This window comes from Antedon mediterranea, chromosome 8, assembly GCF_964355755.1.
Source record: "Antedon mediterranea chromosome 8, ecAntMedi1.1, whole genome shotgun sequence".
Lineage (NCBI taxonomy): Eukaryota > Metazoa > Echinodermata > Crinoidea > Comatulida > Antedonidae > Antedon > Antedon mediterranea.
In genome coordinates this window covers 8,750,786-8,768,406 of record NC_092677.1, presented here as the reverse complement: position 1 = coordinate 8,768,406, position 17,621 = coordinate 8,750,786, and the positions used below count along the sequence as shown (strand labels likewise).

At 33.3% G+C, this 17,621-nt stretch overlaps 2 protein-coding genes across 2 annotated transcripts; both read left to right on the top strand.

The window, feature by feature from the left end:
• Nucleotides 1-48: 48 nt before the first annotated feature.
• LOC140056713 (large ribosomal subunit protein mL39-like) lies at nucleotides 49-4,527 on the top strand. The gene is made up of 9 exons (XM_072102181.1): nucleotides 49-194; nucleotides 520-717; nucleotides 928-1,067; nucleotides 1,270-1,369; nucleotides 1,903-2,074; nucleotides 2,974-3,112; nucleotides 3,462-3,497; nucleotides 3,605-3,652; nucleotides 3,752-4,527. The coding sequence occupies exons 1-9, from the start codon at nucleotides 146-148 to the stop codon at nucleotides 3,809-3,811; spliced, it is 942 nt and encodes a 313-aa protein (XP_071958282.1). The 5' UTR covers nucleotides 49-145; the 3' UTR covers nucleotides 3,812-4,527.
• A 2,424-nt stretch (nucleotides 4,528-6,951) lies between these two features.
• Nucleotides 6,952-17,005, top strand: LOC140056477 (hemicentin-2-like). Its single transcript, XM_072101853.1, has 12 exons — nucleotides 6,952-7,306; nucleotides 9,162-9,231; nucleotides 9,419-9,736; nucleotides 10,220-10,531; nucleotides 10,922-11,078; nucleotides 11,348-11,499; nucleotides 11,818-12,117; nucleotides 12,567-12,720; nucleotides 13,414-13,556; nucleotides 14,022-14,150; nucleotides 14,611-15,266; nucleotides 15,548-17,005. Exons 2-12 carry the CDS (start codon nucleotides 9,174-9,176, stop codon nucleotides 15,569-15,571), a joined length of 2,403 nt encoding a protein of 800 aa, XP_071957954.1. The 5' UTR covers nucleotides 6,952-7,306; nucleotides 9,162-9,173; the 3' UTR covers nucleotides 15,572-17,005.
• Nucleotides 17,006-17,621: the final 616 nt, after the last annotated feature.

Below are 17,621 nucleotides of genomic sequence, written 5' to 3'. Positions count from 1 at the left end.
TTATCTAGTTACCAAGGAATATAGCGCCCCCAAGTCAATAGACCATGACCATGTCAAAGTTCATATAAAAAGGAAACATGTTTCTTCCCTGAGTTATATTGTGTGTAAAACTTGCTTACATTTTGTTAAAATATAAAATAATAACATGAACAAATCTGTGCTTCTTAGCCGTGCATGTTATGTGTCTTGTCGGGGTGAGTTTTCAATTCGTTTCCAGAGCCTGAGATGCTAGAAAATCTAGATAAAGCCTAGGCTAGGCTAGTTAGTGTGATGGTGGCTGAGTTTAAGTCCATGCATTGGAGGGCAGTGGGTGATCTCACCCCGGGTGCTGGTCAGCTCGTACCCTAACCCAACTCGTACACATGCCACCTATTATTATATTAGAGCTAGGCAAGCAACTAGTACCTAAATGCATACTTAATATAATCTTCTTTCTAAGACGTAAGAGCCAATTTGAAACAATTAAAAAATGTTTAATTTAATGATTTATTTTGATACTTATTTAATACATATGAAAAGGATGTTCAACAAATGCTGCCAAACAAACAACTCCAGAACATGTCAGCAGGCAAAACAAGCTATATAATGAAGAAGCGAACCGTCAACTACAGAAGGTGAAACGCATCGAGAAGATTAAAGTCCAACACGTTGGACCAAATGACAGATGTACATTTGTAATGAACAAGAAACTCTCAACACCATATCATTGTGCAATGCGTAAGATATTTATTTCAAACTAAATTAGGAGATTAATTAATTTGAAAATTATTACTAATTATTACTATTAATACTATTATTTTCTTTTATTACGGTTTTCTTTTTTATAAACAGTAATAATAGATTTGAACACACAGCAACCCTCTGAAAAAAAACCAAGCAACACATCCTATCAAACATAACGTATTTACTCCACTTTTGGTATTTCAGACTTGAATGCAACATACCTATCTGCAACTGGCTTAGCTCTTGTAAATGGCGAGCCATGGCACATGCACCGACCATTGCTAGAAGATTGTGATGTAAAGTTTCTTACCTTTAAAGATGATGATGTTGAGGAAATCAACAAGGTAAAATGTATTTCCCTTCAAATTGAATCCCCTTTAAAATTGAATCTCTATTTAATTTGAATCCCCATTTAAAATTATAGTCAATTTAAAATTTAATTTAAGTTAATTTTCCTTTAAAGGTAATCTATCTTTCAAATGAATATCAATGTAAAATGTATCTCCCTTTAAAGTGTAATTTTATAAATGTTTTCTTTATTTATAGGCATTTTGGAAAGGATGTGGCCATTTAATGGGTGCTATATTGCACACTGCATTTAAAGACACAATTGACATCAAAGCTGTGCATAAACCAGACCTATCAGGTATATAGATTGTTCTTAGGAAGAATCTGTGACATTACTGCAGTAATGGGTTCTTGCTTGACAGTAATGATGCACTTGGATTACTAGAAAGACTTAGAATAATAATGGAATTACTGCAGTAATCAGGCAGAGATGACTATAAATATTTAGACTATCTTTTGGATCAATGCAGTAATGAAACACTAGGATGGTCAAAGAAAGACTTTTGTAGGATTACTGCAGTAATTTAGAAGAGATTCTAGTTTCCGAAGAGTTAACTGGTGGTTATGATGCTTGGTTACCACTCCAAGGGTCCTGGGTTGAAGTCCGTCACATGTCAGTATTTATAAAGTATAAACTATAGGACAAAATTACAACTCCACCCCCAAAGACTTGACTTTTTTTATGTAGAGCATCTTGTGTATATGGTCGTCTTGTGAAACTCTGAGGGTCCCTAATGATTAGCAATTGCTGGATGGATGACCCTCATTAAATATGGTCACAAAAAAAAACAACTAATATCAGCATTTTAATATATCATTATTTCATTCTAGTGTCCACAGGCTGTTTTGCGTATGATGTTTCTCTTCCGTTTCATTGGCGGCCTACATATGATGAACTTTTAATGTTAAATCGTCAAGCATACAGGCTGATTGAAAGCAGGGTACCATTTGAACGACTTGAGGTTCCCAGTGAATTTGCTATTACACTATTTGAAGGAAATGAGTATGTTTTAAAGTACCTTCTATTTTCAATCACAATGTTCTGAAAACAAGAGGGTTATACCATATATGACTGAATATCAGCCTATGTTCAAATATAATCCCCCCTTCTAAGTTAGGCTAAATTCGGAGAGAAAAGACTTTGATAAATATAAAGGTAATGCAATGGTATAGTCCCACCAGCCAAATTTTGTATCCAGGCACTCTGGAACTATACATGGTCAAAATAGTATTCCTTAATTTAAAATAGTTTTCCTTAAAGATGTATTGTCTCTAATTCCAAAAAAATAAAAAATAAAAGATTTTGAAAAAAAGTGGGTAATTTTTAAAGTATCATAATAGTTACCTAAAATTAGTCGAAAAAAAAATCATTTAACTGAAATACGGACGTATTTGGGTTGAAAAAATAACTTTGACTTCCAGTCAAAGTTTTCGATCAAAACATATCTCATAATGCAACGTGCTGATTTGGCTACTCTGTATGCATAATCGTAAAACTTCCTCGCGATCTGTGTGAAAAGACCTTCTCAACTGTGAAGAGTTGTGAACAATCTTAATTAGCATCATGCATAATGCATACTCATGGTTGAAATCTTTGTTTACTTTCGCTCCTGACGATTTTCCAGACGAAATGTCAAATTAAACTTGTTTTTGGCTCGAATTTTCAACTTAAAGTGAATAACTTTAATATTACTTAGATATGACCAATTTAAATTTAGAATATTTTGAGCTTCATTTTTTTGTGTTTCAAGGGACAATACATCTTTAATTTACAATAATAATTTCTTTCAGAAAATGAATTGAAACGACACTTAACATGCGCATGATTTTTGTTCTGTTTATTTTCTATTATCAAAACACTATTCATACAACTAATGTTATATTTGCTAAATTTTCATTTAGGTATAAAACCTCAGAAGTTGAAAAAAAGAACACAGATAACTTAACATTATACAGATTAGGAAAGTTTATTGACCTTTGTGATGGCCCTATGGTTCCAAATACGCAGGCTATGGCAATTCACAGGTTTTCATTTACTAAGGTATGGTTATGACTTCCATCAACTCTACATTCAATTATAAACTAATACAGTACTCAATTAAAATATAAATATAGAATTTCTGTAAGTATGCATATAACACCCTTCCACCCTTTCTCATTGGTCAGATGTTTTACCCTACTTGGATGTAACTGTATTGAATGGTCAGTTCGTTGAGTGGACTTTGTACTCATTCCCACCAACCTTGGATTCAATCTCAATGAAGCAACATGCACCAACATGGTGGTATTTGTATCATGTCTGCTATAAAATAGCTGATTACCAGGGAAGCTAGCTTAATTATTGAAATGTCAAGATTTCTTATGTAATGATATTTTTATTTATCTTCTAGACTCATTTGCTGAATGAGGATCAGGATCCAGAGAAGGTAAGATAACGAAAAACTTTATCATTTATCGTAATTTGTTTAATAAATGGGATAAAATTTGTTATGAAGTCGTATGGTATCATTATTTTATTTTATTCTCTTTATAGGATTATATTCACAGGTTCCAGGGCATTGCCCTTCCTTCAGCGTTTGAGGTAAAACTATTTTTATATTTAACTTATTTATACCGAAATAAAATAAAATATGTATTTCACCAGTGTTAAATAAATTTATGTTAATGTCATTGTTTTCAGACACATTATTCAACATGGACAACAATTGAAGACAGAGCAAGGAAACCCATTACAGTATAAACAATGATTATGACAATAGTTCTTATTGAATATTTTGTACTGTGCATTCAAACTGGTGTATGGATATAAATAAATTACATTAAATTATACATATCTTGGCTTTATTTTGTATTCTACTAAGCATGTACAAAAGTGTAGTGGACCTAAACAATTTGTATTGAAAGTAGGCCTATTGAGAAATTATAAAATGAAATCTGTTGTTTAGATAACAGAATAAATTACTGTATATTGTAAAGAAAATACAAAAATCGATATAATATTTACTTACTGCATCTGCATTATGGAACGTGATGTATTCATTTTTTTCAAACGTAATCGTATTTTGATGACGCAATCGCATATAATGGATATACCCGTCACAAAGTAAATGTTCGCTTAATTTGTGAGAAAACCTATAATGTAAGAATGAAAAAATGAACATCACTGGCAATGAAGCAACAGTTTCCAGTGATCAGAATTTAAAAAAAAATGGATTGGAGTTAAGGAAAAGGGGATTGGAATTAAGGAAAACAATTCCTTGGACAAGTTTTGGTCTAACAAGAGGCGAATTGGCCTATATCAATAAGTTTCAAAATAATGCATTATTAAATGTCGACATATACATACAGAAGGTCGACTTAATGCTACATTTTCATTTCGTCAGCATCTTTTTTTTATCGCAACAAAATGTTGTTTCTATTATATTGTTTATTAATTTATATTTTGCTGACAATTCTATACGGTAATATACAAATAATGAATGTTTATGAGTGCAATGGTACAAATAATGGCACGAGGTGAATGATGAAAGGTTATATCAACGAGGCAAAGCCGAGTTGATATAACCTTTCATCATTCACCAAGTGCCATTATTTGTACCATTACACGAATACAAAACATTCATTATTTGTTTTATATAACATCTAAATAACAAACAAAAATGTTTCAAAAAGTACTATTTAACGATCGTTGAATAGTGCGTACTATTGCACGCCATGTGACCCACATTCGTCCAATCAAATGACAGGAATTTATATAGGTGTTATATAATACATATTAATTCATAGACAATACACTTCGGCTTATTGAATAAAACACACATATACTAGGTTGAATTACTTTACTATTTCATCTCGGCCTTCTGTTACAAACAGAATATTGTGTGTATTATATTATTTATTAGTCTATATTTTTATATTTGAAAAAACAAAAGTGTATCGTATTAACATAAACCATAAGTTAGTAACAAAACAATATTAAAAAATACCCGCTCATCAGTATTCAAACTGTAGATCTAATAAAATAATTGTACAAAGGTCCAACAACAATAATATAAGTTTACGACTTTCAATAAACTCAACAATTATAATAGTGTGTATTAGGCCTAATTGTAAATAAAAACATACAATATATTTCCGAATTAGGCCTACATGGAAAAGATGTTCAGAGTGAATATGTCGTTCGTAAATATATTTCCTTCTTTTACTCATGTTCTTGTTTGGTAATCTTCGTTAAACACCTTATTCATTATATATTTTCTGGTGATAAATTGGTATTTTTTGGTGTTCTCTTTAGACTTCCGCGTTCTTTATTTTTAACTTTAGTATCCTCAGAGAAGAGTGAAATTACACTCTGTAACTGGTATCCTAATAATGTGAATGTTTTGAATGATGTTTACCTATTATTATTATTGTTGTGTTTTATATTTATTCTCAGTGGTGCTCTTACTGTTGTTTTGAAAAGAATAGAGAACAATAACTTGCTAATTCGATACATATAATTTGTCTGTCACGTGTCCTGCTAATTGTGGTCATTCATTCTGGCTGCTAATTTTAGACTAGGCCTATTGCTACTTAAGCGTGGTTCTCACTAGCGACGCAACGCAAGGACGCAACGCAACGCAAGGACGTAACGCAACGCAAGGACGTAACGCAACGCAAGTGAATTGACCAATCACAAGCGATGGCTTATTCGCTTGTGATTGCTAACTGTCTATAACTTCGCTTGTCTTTGGTCAACACGCTTGCGTTGCGTTTACGTCCTTGCGTTACGTTCTAGTGGGAACCAAGCTTTAATAGGCATATCCGGTATTATGCTACTCACGTATTTATACATGTTACTTGGGATTTTCACCAATAAAGACATGATTGAGGCCTTAGTTTTTAATTTTATTTTGAGGTGCCAACCTGTTTTTCTATACTCTACCTCTTTTGCATTTTTGTTTTCTCTAAGCAAACTTCTTTGCGCGGCATTGTAAGCGTTGATTTAGTACGCATGCGTATTAATATTTCTAGCAACTTCTCGGCACGTGAAAAATGCGCAAACATGAGATCATGAATGTTCTATTTTAGAGAAAAAGATTTTAGTTGATCTTCAAGCAGAATTGTATTAGTCATCGCCTAGTGACCCCAATCTTTTAGTTTTCAATTTTATCTTATTTCCAATCTTAACGGAATAAATTCATTTAAAATACTACGCACGTCAGTCATCTGAGAGACTACACCTACTCAAGGTATTATTAAGAAACAAGTAGTCATAAAAGGCTGAAATGAGTAAACACTAAAACCATACAGAGACACAGACTGTGAATGTGATGAGGAGGCGGAGATTTGACATCAGGGGATGTGTGAATGAATGATGCTTCAGAGGATGGAAAAAGAGATCATCAGGTCCTGTGGTGACCAATTCTAGAATACATGGATTTGTTAATTGACAATTTCTCGACGACACAGATCCTAGTTAAAACCACTGAGTAAAAAAAAATGTTGGTACGTGTTCGAACCATGGACCTATTTCATTTCTGACTTCATGACAGTACATATTAACAAAGGTTAATCTCATTGTATGAGTACGGTATTGACCTAAGGAAAAAAGGCTCGTTCCATTTTTTCGATTCAACATTGTCATACTACATCGAAGTATCGTATCTACGTGTTCAACGCCGTTGAGTAATAATAAACAATAACAACAATCAACCAAGTTTACATTACATCTTAAGAAACCAGATTAAAATGACAAAGAGCTGAACACAAAGACTAGGCAAACCAATTGATCGCTTCAATTGTGAGTTGTGATCCTTTAAGAGATCAAATATCGTTTGTTAATAGCTACCCAATTGGTCGATATTCAAACATCACCAAGTAGACGATGGTTGCTGACAAATCAAGAACCTTGTTACTGAGAATTTTGTTAGTATGTATGTCGGAAGGCGATTTGTGGAATTTGTTGTCAGGTCTTACCGACTGTTACTAGGGAAGTTATTTACCCCTTGTTTTTTTGGGTGTAGTGTGTCTCATGGTATCTCACACTTTTCAACTTCAGATACTACTGTACACGCAGCATGTTGGCAATAATCATCAAGGATGTATGTTATATACCGCTGATTTAACAGGTTCGTCAACAAAACCTTCAAGTTAATTAGGAGTATAACAAGATATTATTTACTAACTGTGTTATAAAAAGACGGATAATTATTACGTTATTGTCACTCAACGTGTGATATCAATTTTTAATAAGGTTAGTACCATTTCATTATCATTCAAACGTGTTACGGTACTTCAAATTGGAGATTTTCAATTCCGGTAATAACATATTTAGGAAAATTATTATAAAGTATATGTATCTAAACATCTATATTATCTAAATATCGCCATTAAAAGTTTAATTAAAAGTTTATTAAATTGTATCTTGAATACTTGTTTGTAACTAACACTTGTGAGACCGCAACAAACAAAAGAAATGGAGAATAAGCAACATCATAATCATAAAGGACTATTCTGTAGATCAAATTATGAACATAGGCCTAAATGAAAGAGAATTTTTTTCGTGCCCAACTATTAAAGAAATTCGAAAGAAACCGAAAAAACCCCAACAAATTTCTAATCGTTTTTAATCATTATTAGACTCAACTAATATTTGATCATCTTCAACCCTTTCTGACTAACCTTTCATTAAATCTAACGTGTGACTTATGTCATTATACTGTAGGTTTGGTTGAAATTGGTTTAGTATTGTTTGATTGGTAGTACAGTATCAGGTTTCTTGTCCGAATGTTTCCAGTATTCATGAATTATAATAATTGGATGAATTGATACGTATTGCAATTGTTGTAATGTAATACAATATCTTTGTACCATCAACAACGAAACATTATTAAATGCTGTTCTTTATTAGATAACCATGACAACACAATAAACAAAAACTTACTTTAAAATATTAAAGATAATTTGATTAAAATGGTTTAAATGAGACCAACTATCGTGAGAGCGTGAAATCCTGAAATCTGTTACCTAAATTTAATTGTAAGCACGACAGTGGTAAATATTTTCTATCTAGTAAAACATAATATTACCGTATCTTAGAAATTATTTATCTCTCCGTCCGATTATCGATTACGGTACTAAATATAATTTAGCTTTAATACTACGGTAAGTGATATTACAAATTAGGTCTACGTGTAATAACATAAATAGTATTAAGAATAATTTGCGTTAAACAGAAATTGATATTTATGATGTACTGCATAATTTACTTTTTATAGGTTTATCATTGTGAAAATTGTATTTTAATGCTACGATAATTACGCATATTGTAATAATATGCCTAGAAATGTGTATACTTGCACATTTTACCATAAACAACGACTTCATTCCTATATTATATTACTAATGCTTTGTGTGGAATGCATTTGATGGTTAGGCAACATGATTTTATTGCTTTTATATCGTCTTCAGTGAATAATACATCAACTTGAGATGATATCAGAATTATTATAACATGTTGATTGAACGTTGTGTGAAATGCATGGTAGGCTAGCCTAAAAAGGCCAACTTAACAACTTAATAACTGGACTTAATATTGATATCCTCTTCAGTAGCACTAACATAACTACTGTATTGTAGGATTACTAAGGATAATGTAAATTGAAGGTTACAGCTTTTTTGAAAGACAAGAATTATTTAAGGCCACGACGCGTGCTTTGGCTCGTTTTAGCCACTTCAGTAGTAACTGAATAATGTAGTCTCTCAAACCATAATGTTTATGATTGTGTTGTAGGTCGATATACTTGCAGAGTAGGCCTATCAAGCCTAAAATTAGTTGACAAGCTGTCTCAAGAGAGATTGACATCAAGAAAGGCATTTTTCAAAGGCATGGTGAATCCTAGACAATAAATGTTTTTATTCCAATGTAGTTGGTTCCGTGTTATATCCCTAATATTTGTTTACAATCATTGTAACTGTACATGGGCCTAACTATTGTTTCTTCAGAAATAATGACATTATCCCAGGGTCGTGATTGTTGCATTTTTTTATTTGTTCATGTTGTTATTACAAACACTGATTTATTAAACTAAATTAAATTTAATTTACAGAAATTGTTAACAATGCTCGAATTGAGGATGTTCGTTGTAATTGTTATTTTGATGAACCAAGTAATTTCAGGTAAGTGGTAGATAGAGATATATCTAATAATAATAATAATAGTAATGAATATAGTAATTGATATTGAGAAGTTACGTGTTTTAAAAATTTCACAAAATACTCTGCTGAAAGTGTGTTTAAATAAAGAATTGTTTGTTCACTGTCCTTCAATTTTATTAAAATGTTGACATATCGATACTATTTTTAGGCAACGGTCAGCAGCAATTTACCGTTGAACCTACTAATACTCAAGTTACTGTAGGCCAGACAGCAACGTTACTCTGCACTGTATCAAATAAACTAGGCGTCCTAACATGGACTAAAGATGGGGCGACTCCAATCAGCGCAGATACAAACGTCTTCGGTGGATCGCAGTATAGTTTAGGAGGTGATCAGTCTTCTGGAGAATACAATCTGGTGATCTCCAATACAGCGGAGGAAGATTCTGGTAACTATCAATGTATTGTGACTGCATCAGGAAGTGATCCTATGCTGGAATCAAACGTTGCAGTGCTCACTGTTCAAAGTAAGTTAGCCTAATATTGTCCAGATTTTGCGGAATAATATTTTCGAGTGGACTTTTCAAATACATTGTCCTGTGCATTAGCAGGCCTAGCAAATTAAAAGTATTTAAATCTGTTAGAACTCAGTCATTTCAACGAGGAAGCACTGATATCTGAAATACATATTACGAAGGCATTTTTATAAAAACTGTAAATTATTGATGATGTATCTGTTTTTATTTGAGCGAGAGATACCAATTGGAAAAGTAATAGACATCTGCGAGAAACAGAGCTGAACATTTTATTATATAGATGTATTTTACACAACCTACCGTCTACGATAGACTAAGAAATGATTAAACGGTTATATTCGCATTAGGCCTACAATACAGCAATATCAACATTAAGATTAAGAAAATAAAGAAAATCTACCATTTACCTAAAAGAGCTTTCTAAAACTAGTCTTATGCGTAAGTTTTGATTAAATATTCATTATTAATTTCCAGACGAACAGAGTTTCACTATTGAACCAACAAACACCAACGTGTTCCAAGGCAGTACGGCCGTCCTTTTCTGCAACGTCGAAAACAAAGAAGGCAGCGTACAGTGGTTGAAGGAGTCTGTGCCATTTACAAGTGACACCACTATTACATCGGGAGGGACACGGTACTCAATTATTGGTTCCCAAGCAAATGGAGACTACAATCTGCAGATAGTGAGCTCTGAGGAGAGCGATTCTGGCTCGTACCAGTGTAGTGTCACTGCTGCCGGTGGATCGTCTGCTATCACTTCTTCAGTCGCGATGCTGACCATAGCAAGTAAGGAACTTAGATTTAATTGTTGTTGCAAAGAATAATCGCATGTATAATTTAGGATTGACTTTAAACACATTAAATATAACATAACAATACTCTGGATACTAAGGCTGTTTGAATTGCAACAGAGAAAAAATATGGTAACACGTATCGCAATGGTGGAGATACATTATTAGTTGGTTTCTAGCCTTTCCTACTATACTATTTTTATAACTATTATTGTTATTAGTATAACGCCTACTACTTTGCCGTTCATGAATAGACTAGACTCTGATGCTCCAGTAATAGCTCAGCCAATTTGCTGCTCTTACTTCGCTCAGTAGGCTTGGTAAAATTGTCATCATCTTGCATCTAAAAGCTGTTCAATAACAACTCTATTCATGTCGTTTATAGCGTCCGGACAGAGATTTTTAGTAATTCCAAGTGACGTTACAACAACCGAAGGGTCCGATGTTACGTTCAGATGTGAAGTAGCGGACAAAGTTGGTACATTATCATGGCTTTACAATGGGCAGTCTATCAGTGACGATGAATCAATTGATTTAGATAGGTAAAATTTCCATAACGTTGTGGGGAAGTTTGATATAAATTCTAAAATAATGATGGAATTGAAATTGAAAGATAAAGAAGTATCTGGGTTATAAATCAAGAAAGGTAAAATTACATACATCACAATATTGAAAATATTGTTGAAAAAAAAATAACATTATCTCTTTTAAATGCCCTATTGTTACTGTAGGCCTACTCTTAGTTTTACAAAATTATGAACATTATTTTGTGTGGAAATTACAACAAAGACTATCTTTTACAACCATTTAGACACAGTGTAGTAGGAAATTATTCAGATGGAGAATATAACTTGGTTATATCAGAAGTGACTAAAAGTGAATCTGGAACCTACCACTGTGTCATCAACTCTGACGGCATTTCTGGCGCAGCTTCGTCATCGCCTGCTTCACTTGTTGTTTTAGGTAAGAAGGGCTCATCAGCTAAGTCAGTTTTCCACCAGGCAAATTTATTCAAGAGAATCATACTGTTGGTTGCACATTGTCACAAATAATAGATGAATATATGAATACTGTAAATTATAGTAAAACGATTTGCGCGAATTGGTCTAGTAGAAAACTGGTTTTATAGTTTACAACATCACAGATTTTAACGTTCAGCTTTCAAAATTTAGAATATGAGTAAGCATGCGCATTAACCACGTTCGGCTTTCAAAACTTTCGAAATCGTACGATATATTGAACAGTTTATAACTGCCCCTATTTTATCTTACTTTGTTTCAGATGCTGTTGCACCGGCTGATAACTTTCCAACATGCAGTATATTCCCCAATACTAACTTGTTCGAAAATCAGAACGTCACGCTTCTTTGCGAGTCGGAAGGTGGAGATCCAGCAGCAAAGCTTAGTTGGCAGGTTGGCCAAAGTTTCATTGATGGGGAATACGTCTCGGAACCTTACGCAAGAAATACGCTTGAGCTACAGCTGGTTGCGGATTTAATCGGAGCTGAATACAGCTGTCGTTCTACCCACCCGACGTATACTTCAACGAAAATATGCAACATCGGAGCCCTGAGATTTGAACGTAAGTTAAATAAAATAATGTAATACAGTAGAACCACTCAATTGAGACACTCATACTCAAGAGAATACTTCTATTAAGGGGACACTTAGGGGACACTTTATTGGGTCTCGAAGGTGTCCCTAAATAGAATTTCTACTGTAGTTGGCCTAATACACGTTCGTGGCTATGGTATTATTTGATTTAGAAAAAAGTATTTGGCATAGCTTTAATTTAATTTAATTAGTATGAAACAGCTATGCCCCAACAGAACATGTCTATTTTTTATGAAAATCGATAAATTGTGACGTTACAAAAGTTTTTTTTAAATCTCGAGTTATCTGTATCTTTATCATGAGCCAAAATATTGAATAGAACGCCCTCTGTCGTCGTATCCTGCATTTTGCCAAGTATTTCGCATAGTTTCTGAGCACTTGGATTATTATAGTATGCTTCCTTCTAATTATTTACAGTAATTCCTACGATTGGAATAGCAATCGAGCCTGCACGTCAAGAAATCATAGAAAACCAGGCTGGATCAATCGAATGTATAGCCGTAGGTGATCCAGTCGTTCTCGGGTATAAGTGGTATATGAATGGTGCTCTCATTAATTCATCCGACTCTAGGTAAGTAATTGTGTAGAATATCAAGTTTTGTATGAATTAATTGCTTCTTCCACCCACACAGCAATACTATTGAATTATATTAAAGTTTTACCAGATCTAATTAGTATGATCATACAATTGGTACAATAAACCACCGGACATCATTGTCATTAATGAACAAACTACACTGATAATTTTTAAGAGAGAAGATACAATATACTCTAAACAATAACATATCATTTCGACATTCGTTATTCCTAATGATGACAAAACTAATTACGCCAAATATTTAATCGTGACAATATAAGACGATTCTCAGTGTGTATAAACCTCAATTTCGTAATTTTAGATTAATTTAACCTAGTCTTTCTATTTTTTTAATTCAAGTCTGTGAATTAAAAAAAAAAATTAAAAAATACAGAGAAGATGAAGAAAACAATACAATAAATATAATAGAAACATAAAACAATCGTGTACTGTTGTATTACGGAACTTTAAGTTACAGTCTTCGTATTTCACTGCAGTTTATTATTACAGTATATATATATATATATATATATATATATATATATATATATATATATATATATATATATATATATATATATATATATATATATATATATTTTTAAAGATTCGATCAGAGAATAACTTATGATGTATTATAGGCCTAAAATGTCTTAAACAATAATCTTGTATTATGTTATTTAATAGATTTACGATTGATACAACGGATACTGAAAAGAGTGTCCTTAGTATAGTGTCAGCCGAGAAGAGTATGGATGGCTCTTTAATTCGATGTGAAGCTAGAAACAGAATAGATACGTCATCTCTAACGTCATCTATACAAGTAATTGGTAAGATTTATAAACTAACTTTACATGTAGTCCCATCTTATTCTGAAAACTCACCTATCAGCCCGGGTCGCTTACCAGATACGGCCAGTCTGTTGTAGATTTAACCTCGTTTTTACCTGTCAGACAGTTTCATATATCCAGCATCAATTTTAAAGACTTAATTGAACCTGAATCTAAAGTAGAACTAACTGTGAAAGCTTTGAAAGAAAAGAAAAAAGAGAAACTAAAATCTGATGAGGGTGTTGTGGAGACATTACAACAACTTCCAAGCCAGCAAGAATTTCCTGCGAACTGAGTGTTTTAAGTAAATAATGATGACATTAGTAGGCCTACTTCCACGCGTAAACAAATATATAATAAAACTCGCCAATTTGTTTTTTACAGATCAGTAAAAATTTTAATCGAAACTAGATATCTTTTCTCTTCGTTTTATTTGATTTAATTATTACATTTATTTGTGTTTAGAAGAAGAATCTGACTTATACAAGTATGTGTTAGCCGTGCTCTGTCTAATCGGAATAGTCATACTTGCGGCGATTGTGATTGGTATTATTGCAGCCTATTGTTATAGAAAACAGAAGAAACTTAACAAAGGTACGTTTACTGCTGAAAATACAGTAGGATCTCTCTTTTGGAACACTCCTATTCAGGGACACCCCAATTATATAGACACTTTGTTCGGTCCTGAAGGTATTCCCTTAATAGTGGTTCTGCTACAATTATTTTGATAATATTTATTACCATTATAGTTGAAATTAACAGAAACAGTTTTCCTAAACCATATTTATGGAGAAACTGCTATGTTTAGTAGATTATAGGTACTAGACTAGGGTGATGATAGACCTACTTATATGTACCATATTATTCTTAGAGGGTGTTATGTAGATAAAGGGTTAGGTTGTTGAACAAAGGAAGCCTTACACTTAAAGGAAATTTCTTCTGCTTTAGGAGAAAAATCCCAATTTATTTGGTCGTTAGTGGTACATAAATATATCATTATATGTATTTAGAAAAATATTTTACTGAAACAAATATTTTAATTATATTCTCGCAGTGGCTCCATCAAAAGATGTGGAAGCATCGGTTGTCGAAAATGAAAAGCCAACAGGGGCACTTCCTCCACCAGAAGCAACACCGGAACCTCCAAAGAAAATGAAGAAAAGACACAGAAAACATCGTCATCGAGGATCAAAGATTGTTGAACACGTTGTCCACGCTGAGCCTAGAGAAGGCCCTTATCAAGGAAACTATTATGTAGCTAGAAGAGACATATACGATGGGTATTTATCACCTAACGGCTATCATCCAGGCTACCCTGTCATGTCGTACAGTCCTGACATGAGAGTCAGTAAAAACGGATCATATATAAATGGCGGATCTAAACGTGGGTTATATGATTTAGAAAAAGCAAGACAATTAAATGGTTCTATCACACCGAGCCCTAGACTATCTCTCAGTGTTGATTCTAAAAAAGGCTCTGTCACCCCAGATCACCAAAAGGTATCAACAGTGTATACAGTGTCTGGACGGAACAAATCGGTTAGTCCCGATAGACGGGAGCGTCCAAGAAAGAAGAAAGTTTCGTTGTCTCCGGGAGAGTACAACAAGAGGGAGGAGTACGAGAAAAAAGTTCAAGAACTTGAAGAAATGCGAAGGAATATAAATTCAGAATCGCCAGAACGTTCACGGAGAAAACATAGAAAACACAAGGTAAGACCTAGGCATCTCATGGGAAGAGGAAGGGAAGAGGAATATTATTTTACCTCACTCTTCCGTGATATTACATCTTTCAGACTAAATACAACCACGGTTAAGTTTAGAGATAAATGGATGATATGATTGCTATAGACATCGGTCAACTTTGCCAATGATCTGAACGAGCGAGGAAGCGCGTAACGTGCGTTCAGTAATTAAATGCTGTCGTTTCTGCATTTTGCCAATTACTATGCGCCTAATTACATTTTTGCTGTTTTGTGTTTTTTTTTTAACAGAAATCAACAGATTCATATAGATGAACATTTGTGCAGAGACAACAGAAGAACAAAATGAAAATGTATGATTCGTGAGTGCTATGACGTAGCTTGCATTACGGATACATGAAAGAAATATGACATAGACACATCTATAGCCTAATTTAGGAATTACGAGACAAAAAACGGAATCATTTCTTTGAATTTTGTTGTAATTTAATAATTGAAGTGATGTGCTAATAACAGTTACTTATGTATAAAATTATTTCATAGAATATATCCATAACATAAAACAGACAATGAACATAAACGTAAAACACGCATTATTGTCTCCTCCACCTGTAACTTACAATAACGCTTATTTTACGTTTATGGTTAAATGCTGTGACAGACAATGACCATAAACGTAAAACACGCATTATTATTTCCTCCATGTGTAACGTACAATAACGCGCGTTTTACGTCTATGGATATACAAAACGCGTTAGTTTTGCAAATGGCAGAAACTCCCAAATACGTCATTTATTAAACATGTAGCCTGCTTGTGATGCAAATTGGCACACAATTGTATTGAGTTTAATCAATTATAAGTTAAACCCTCAACTCAACGTTGTATAAAATAATATAATATGAGTATCAAAGAAATATCTGGCCTTATGCAGTAATTAGCATTGTGAAAGTTAGGTTATGATAATAAACCCATTTACTTCAAAGCAGGGAAAACTATATACCATATGGGTACCAATGGCGTTGATAGAAATATTAAAATCAGGCCTTTTAATATACAGTATTTATAACAGCTCGGATAATCATTTTCGTTTTGCTTAGTCTAAAAAAATAAGAAATTAGCATAATGTGTGACATCCATGATTGTCAGTGACCATTGGCCTATTATTGTAATAATTGTTGATTTGCATAGACAGGTGGTAAATAAAAGGATCATTTAAATGAACAACATTACAATAAATTTATAGGTAGAATGATTAAAAGTGCAATGTTGTAAACAACATTACTATTTATTAATTTAATTACTTTTCATTCAGTCTATCTGATAATTTTCATTATAATTATTATGATATTAAACAGTAATTCGATAGATTATGGTCCGGGTTCCTCACATGCCGTTCAGTATTCTCACGTAGGCTACACCAAGTAGGCTTACAAAGAAGTAACGACAATAATAGTAATTCATTTGTACTTTCAACGAATGACCTGTGCAAGTGCATCCATCTGTAGGTCCACCAACAGTGAGAAATGGGTTGGCCTACACGTTTATTTATATTAACTTTATACATTACGTAATAATTTTATAAATCATTCTCCGGGCAGATGTTGATTGATAGCGATGCCCATCTGTTGTAACTTAACAGTACTCAAGAAGCTAATTCTGGCTTCTGCACTATTATAAACAAGATGCATAATACAATAGACAGTGCATATGTTTCTTTTCTTTTTGCATGCTGAATTTACAATAAATTGTACAGTAGTAACATTGTTTACATATCTATACATAATATTGAGGTTGTTTGTTATTTGGACTTCTGGCTTGTGCGCAATAGAGACTTGGACTTCTGTTTTGCAACCCATAGGGTTTCTGAGACTTCTTGCTTGTTAGCCGTATAGAGCTCTTGGACCTCTGGTTTGTGAGTCAGCTCTTGGACCTCTGGATTGTGAGCCAGCTATTGGACCTCTGGTTTGTGAGCCAGCTCTTGGACCTCTGGTTTGTGCGCCAGCTCTTGGATTGTTGTGGCCCTAAAGCTCTAACACCTGTGGCTTGTTGTGTGAGCCAGAGAGTTGGGACTTCTGGCTTTTGAGCCATAGAGCGTCATTGACTCTTTAGAAATCTCGAATGTATGTCGAACAACCAACAAATAAATTAAATTATGCATGCTATTTTCTATATAAAAAAAGTGTAAAACATTTTTATAATCGTTATTCTTAGTCAATTAAATTTAATGCGACTTGCAATATCATATGGCGAAACATATAAGAATATTTTGTACCCGTACTATACTTTCTATAACAATAGAAAGCGGCAATACAAAAGGTTGAAAGAACAAATAAAAGAAAGAAAAATCCGCCCTCATTCGTGTTC

Coding starts and splice junctions, on each gene's coding strand:
- LOC140056713 (XM_072102181.1), top strand. CDS start 146: ATGAACAAATCTGTGCTTCTTAGCCGTGCATGTTATGTGTCTTGTCGG. Junction 2,075..2,973: donor ACACTATTTGAAGGAAATGA/GTATGTTTTAAA, acceptor ATTTTCATTTAG/GTATAAAACCTCAGAAGTTG. Junction 3,653..3,751: donor CCCTTCCTTCAGCGTTTGAG/GTAAAACTATTT, acceptor CATTGTTTTCAG/ACACATTATTCAACATGGAC.
- LOC140056477 (XM_072101853.1), top strand. CDS start 9,174: ATGCTCGAATTGAGGATGTTCGTTGTAATTGTTATTTTGATGAACCAA. Junction 12,118..12,566: donor CGGAGCCCTGAGATTTGAAC/GTAAGTTAAATA, acceptor AATTATTTACAG/TAATTCCTACGATTGGAATA. Junction 15,267..15,547: donor GAAAACATAGAAAACACAAG/GTAAGACCTAGG, acceptor TTTTTTTAACAG/AAATCAACAGATTCATATAG.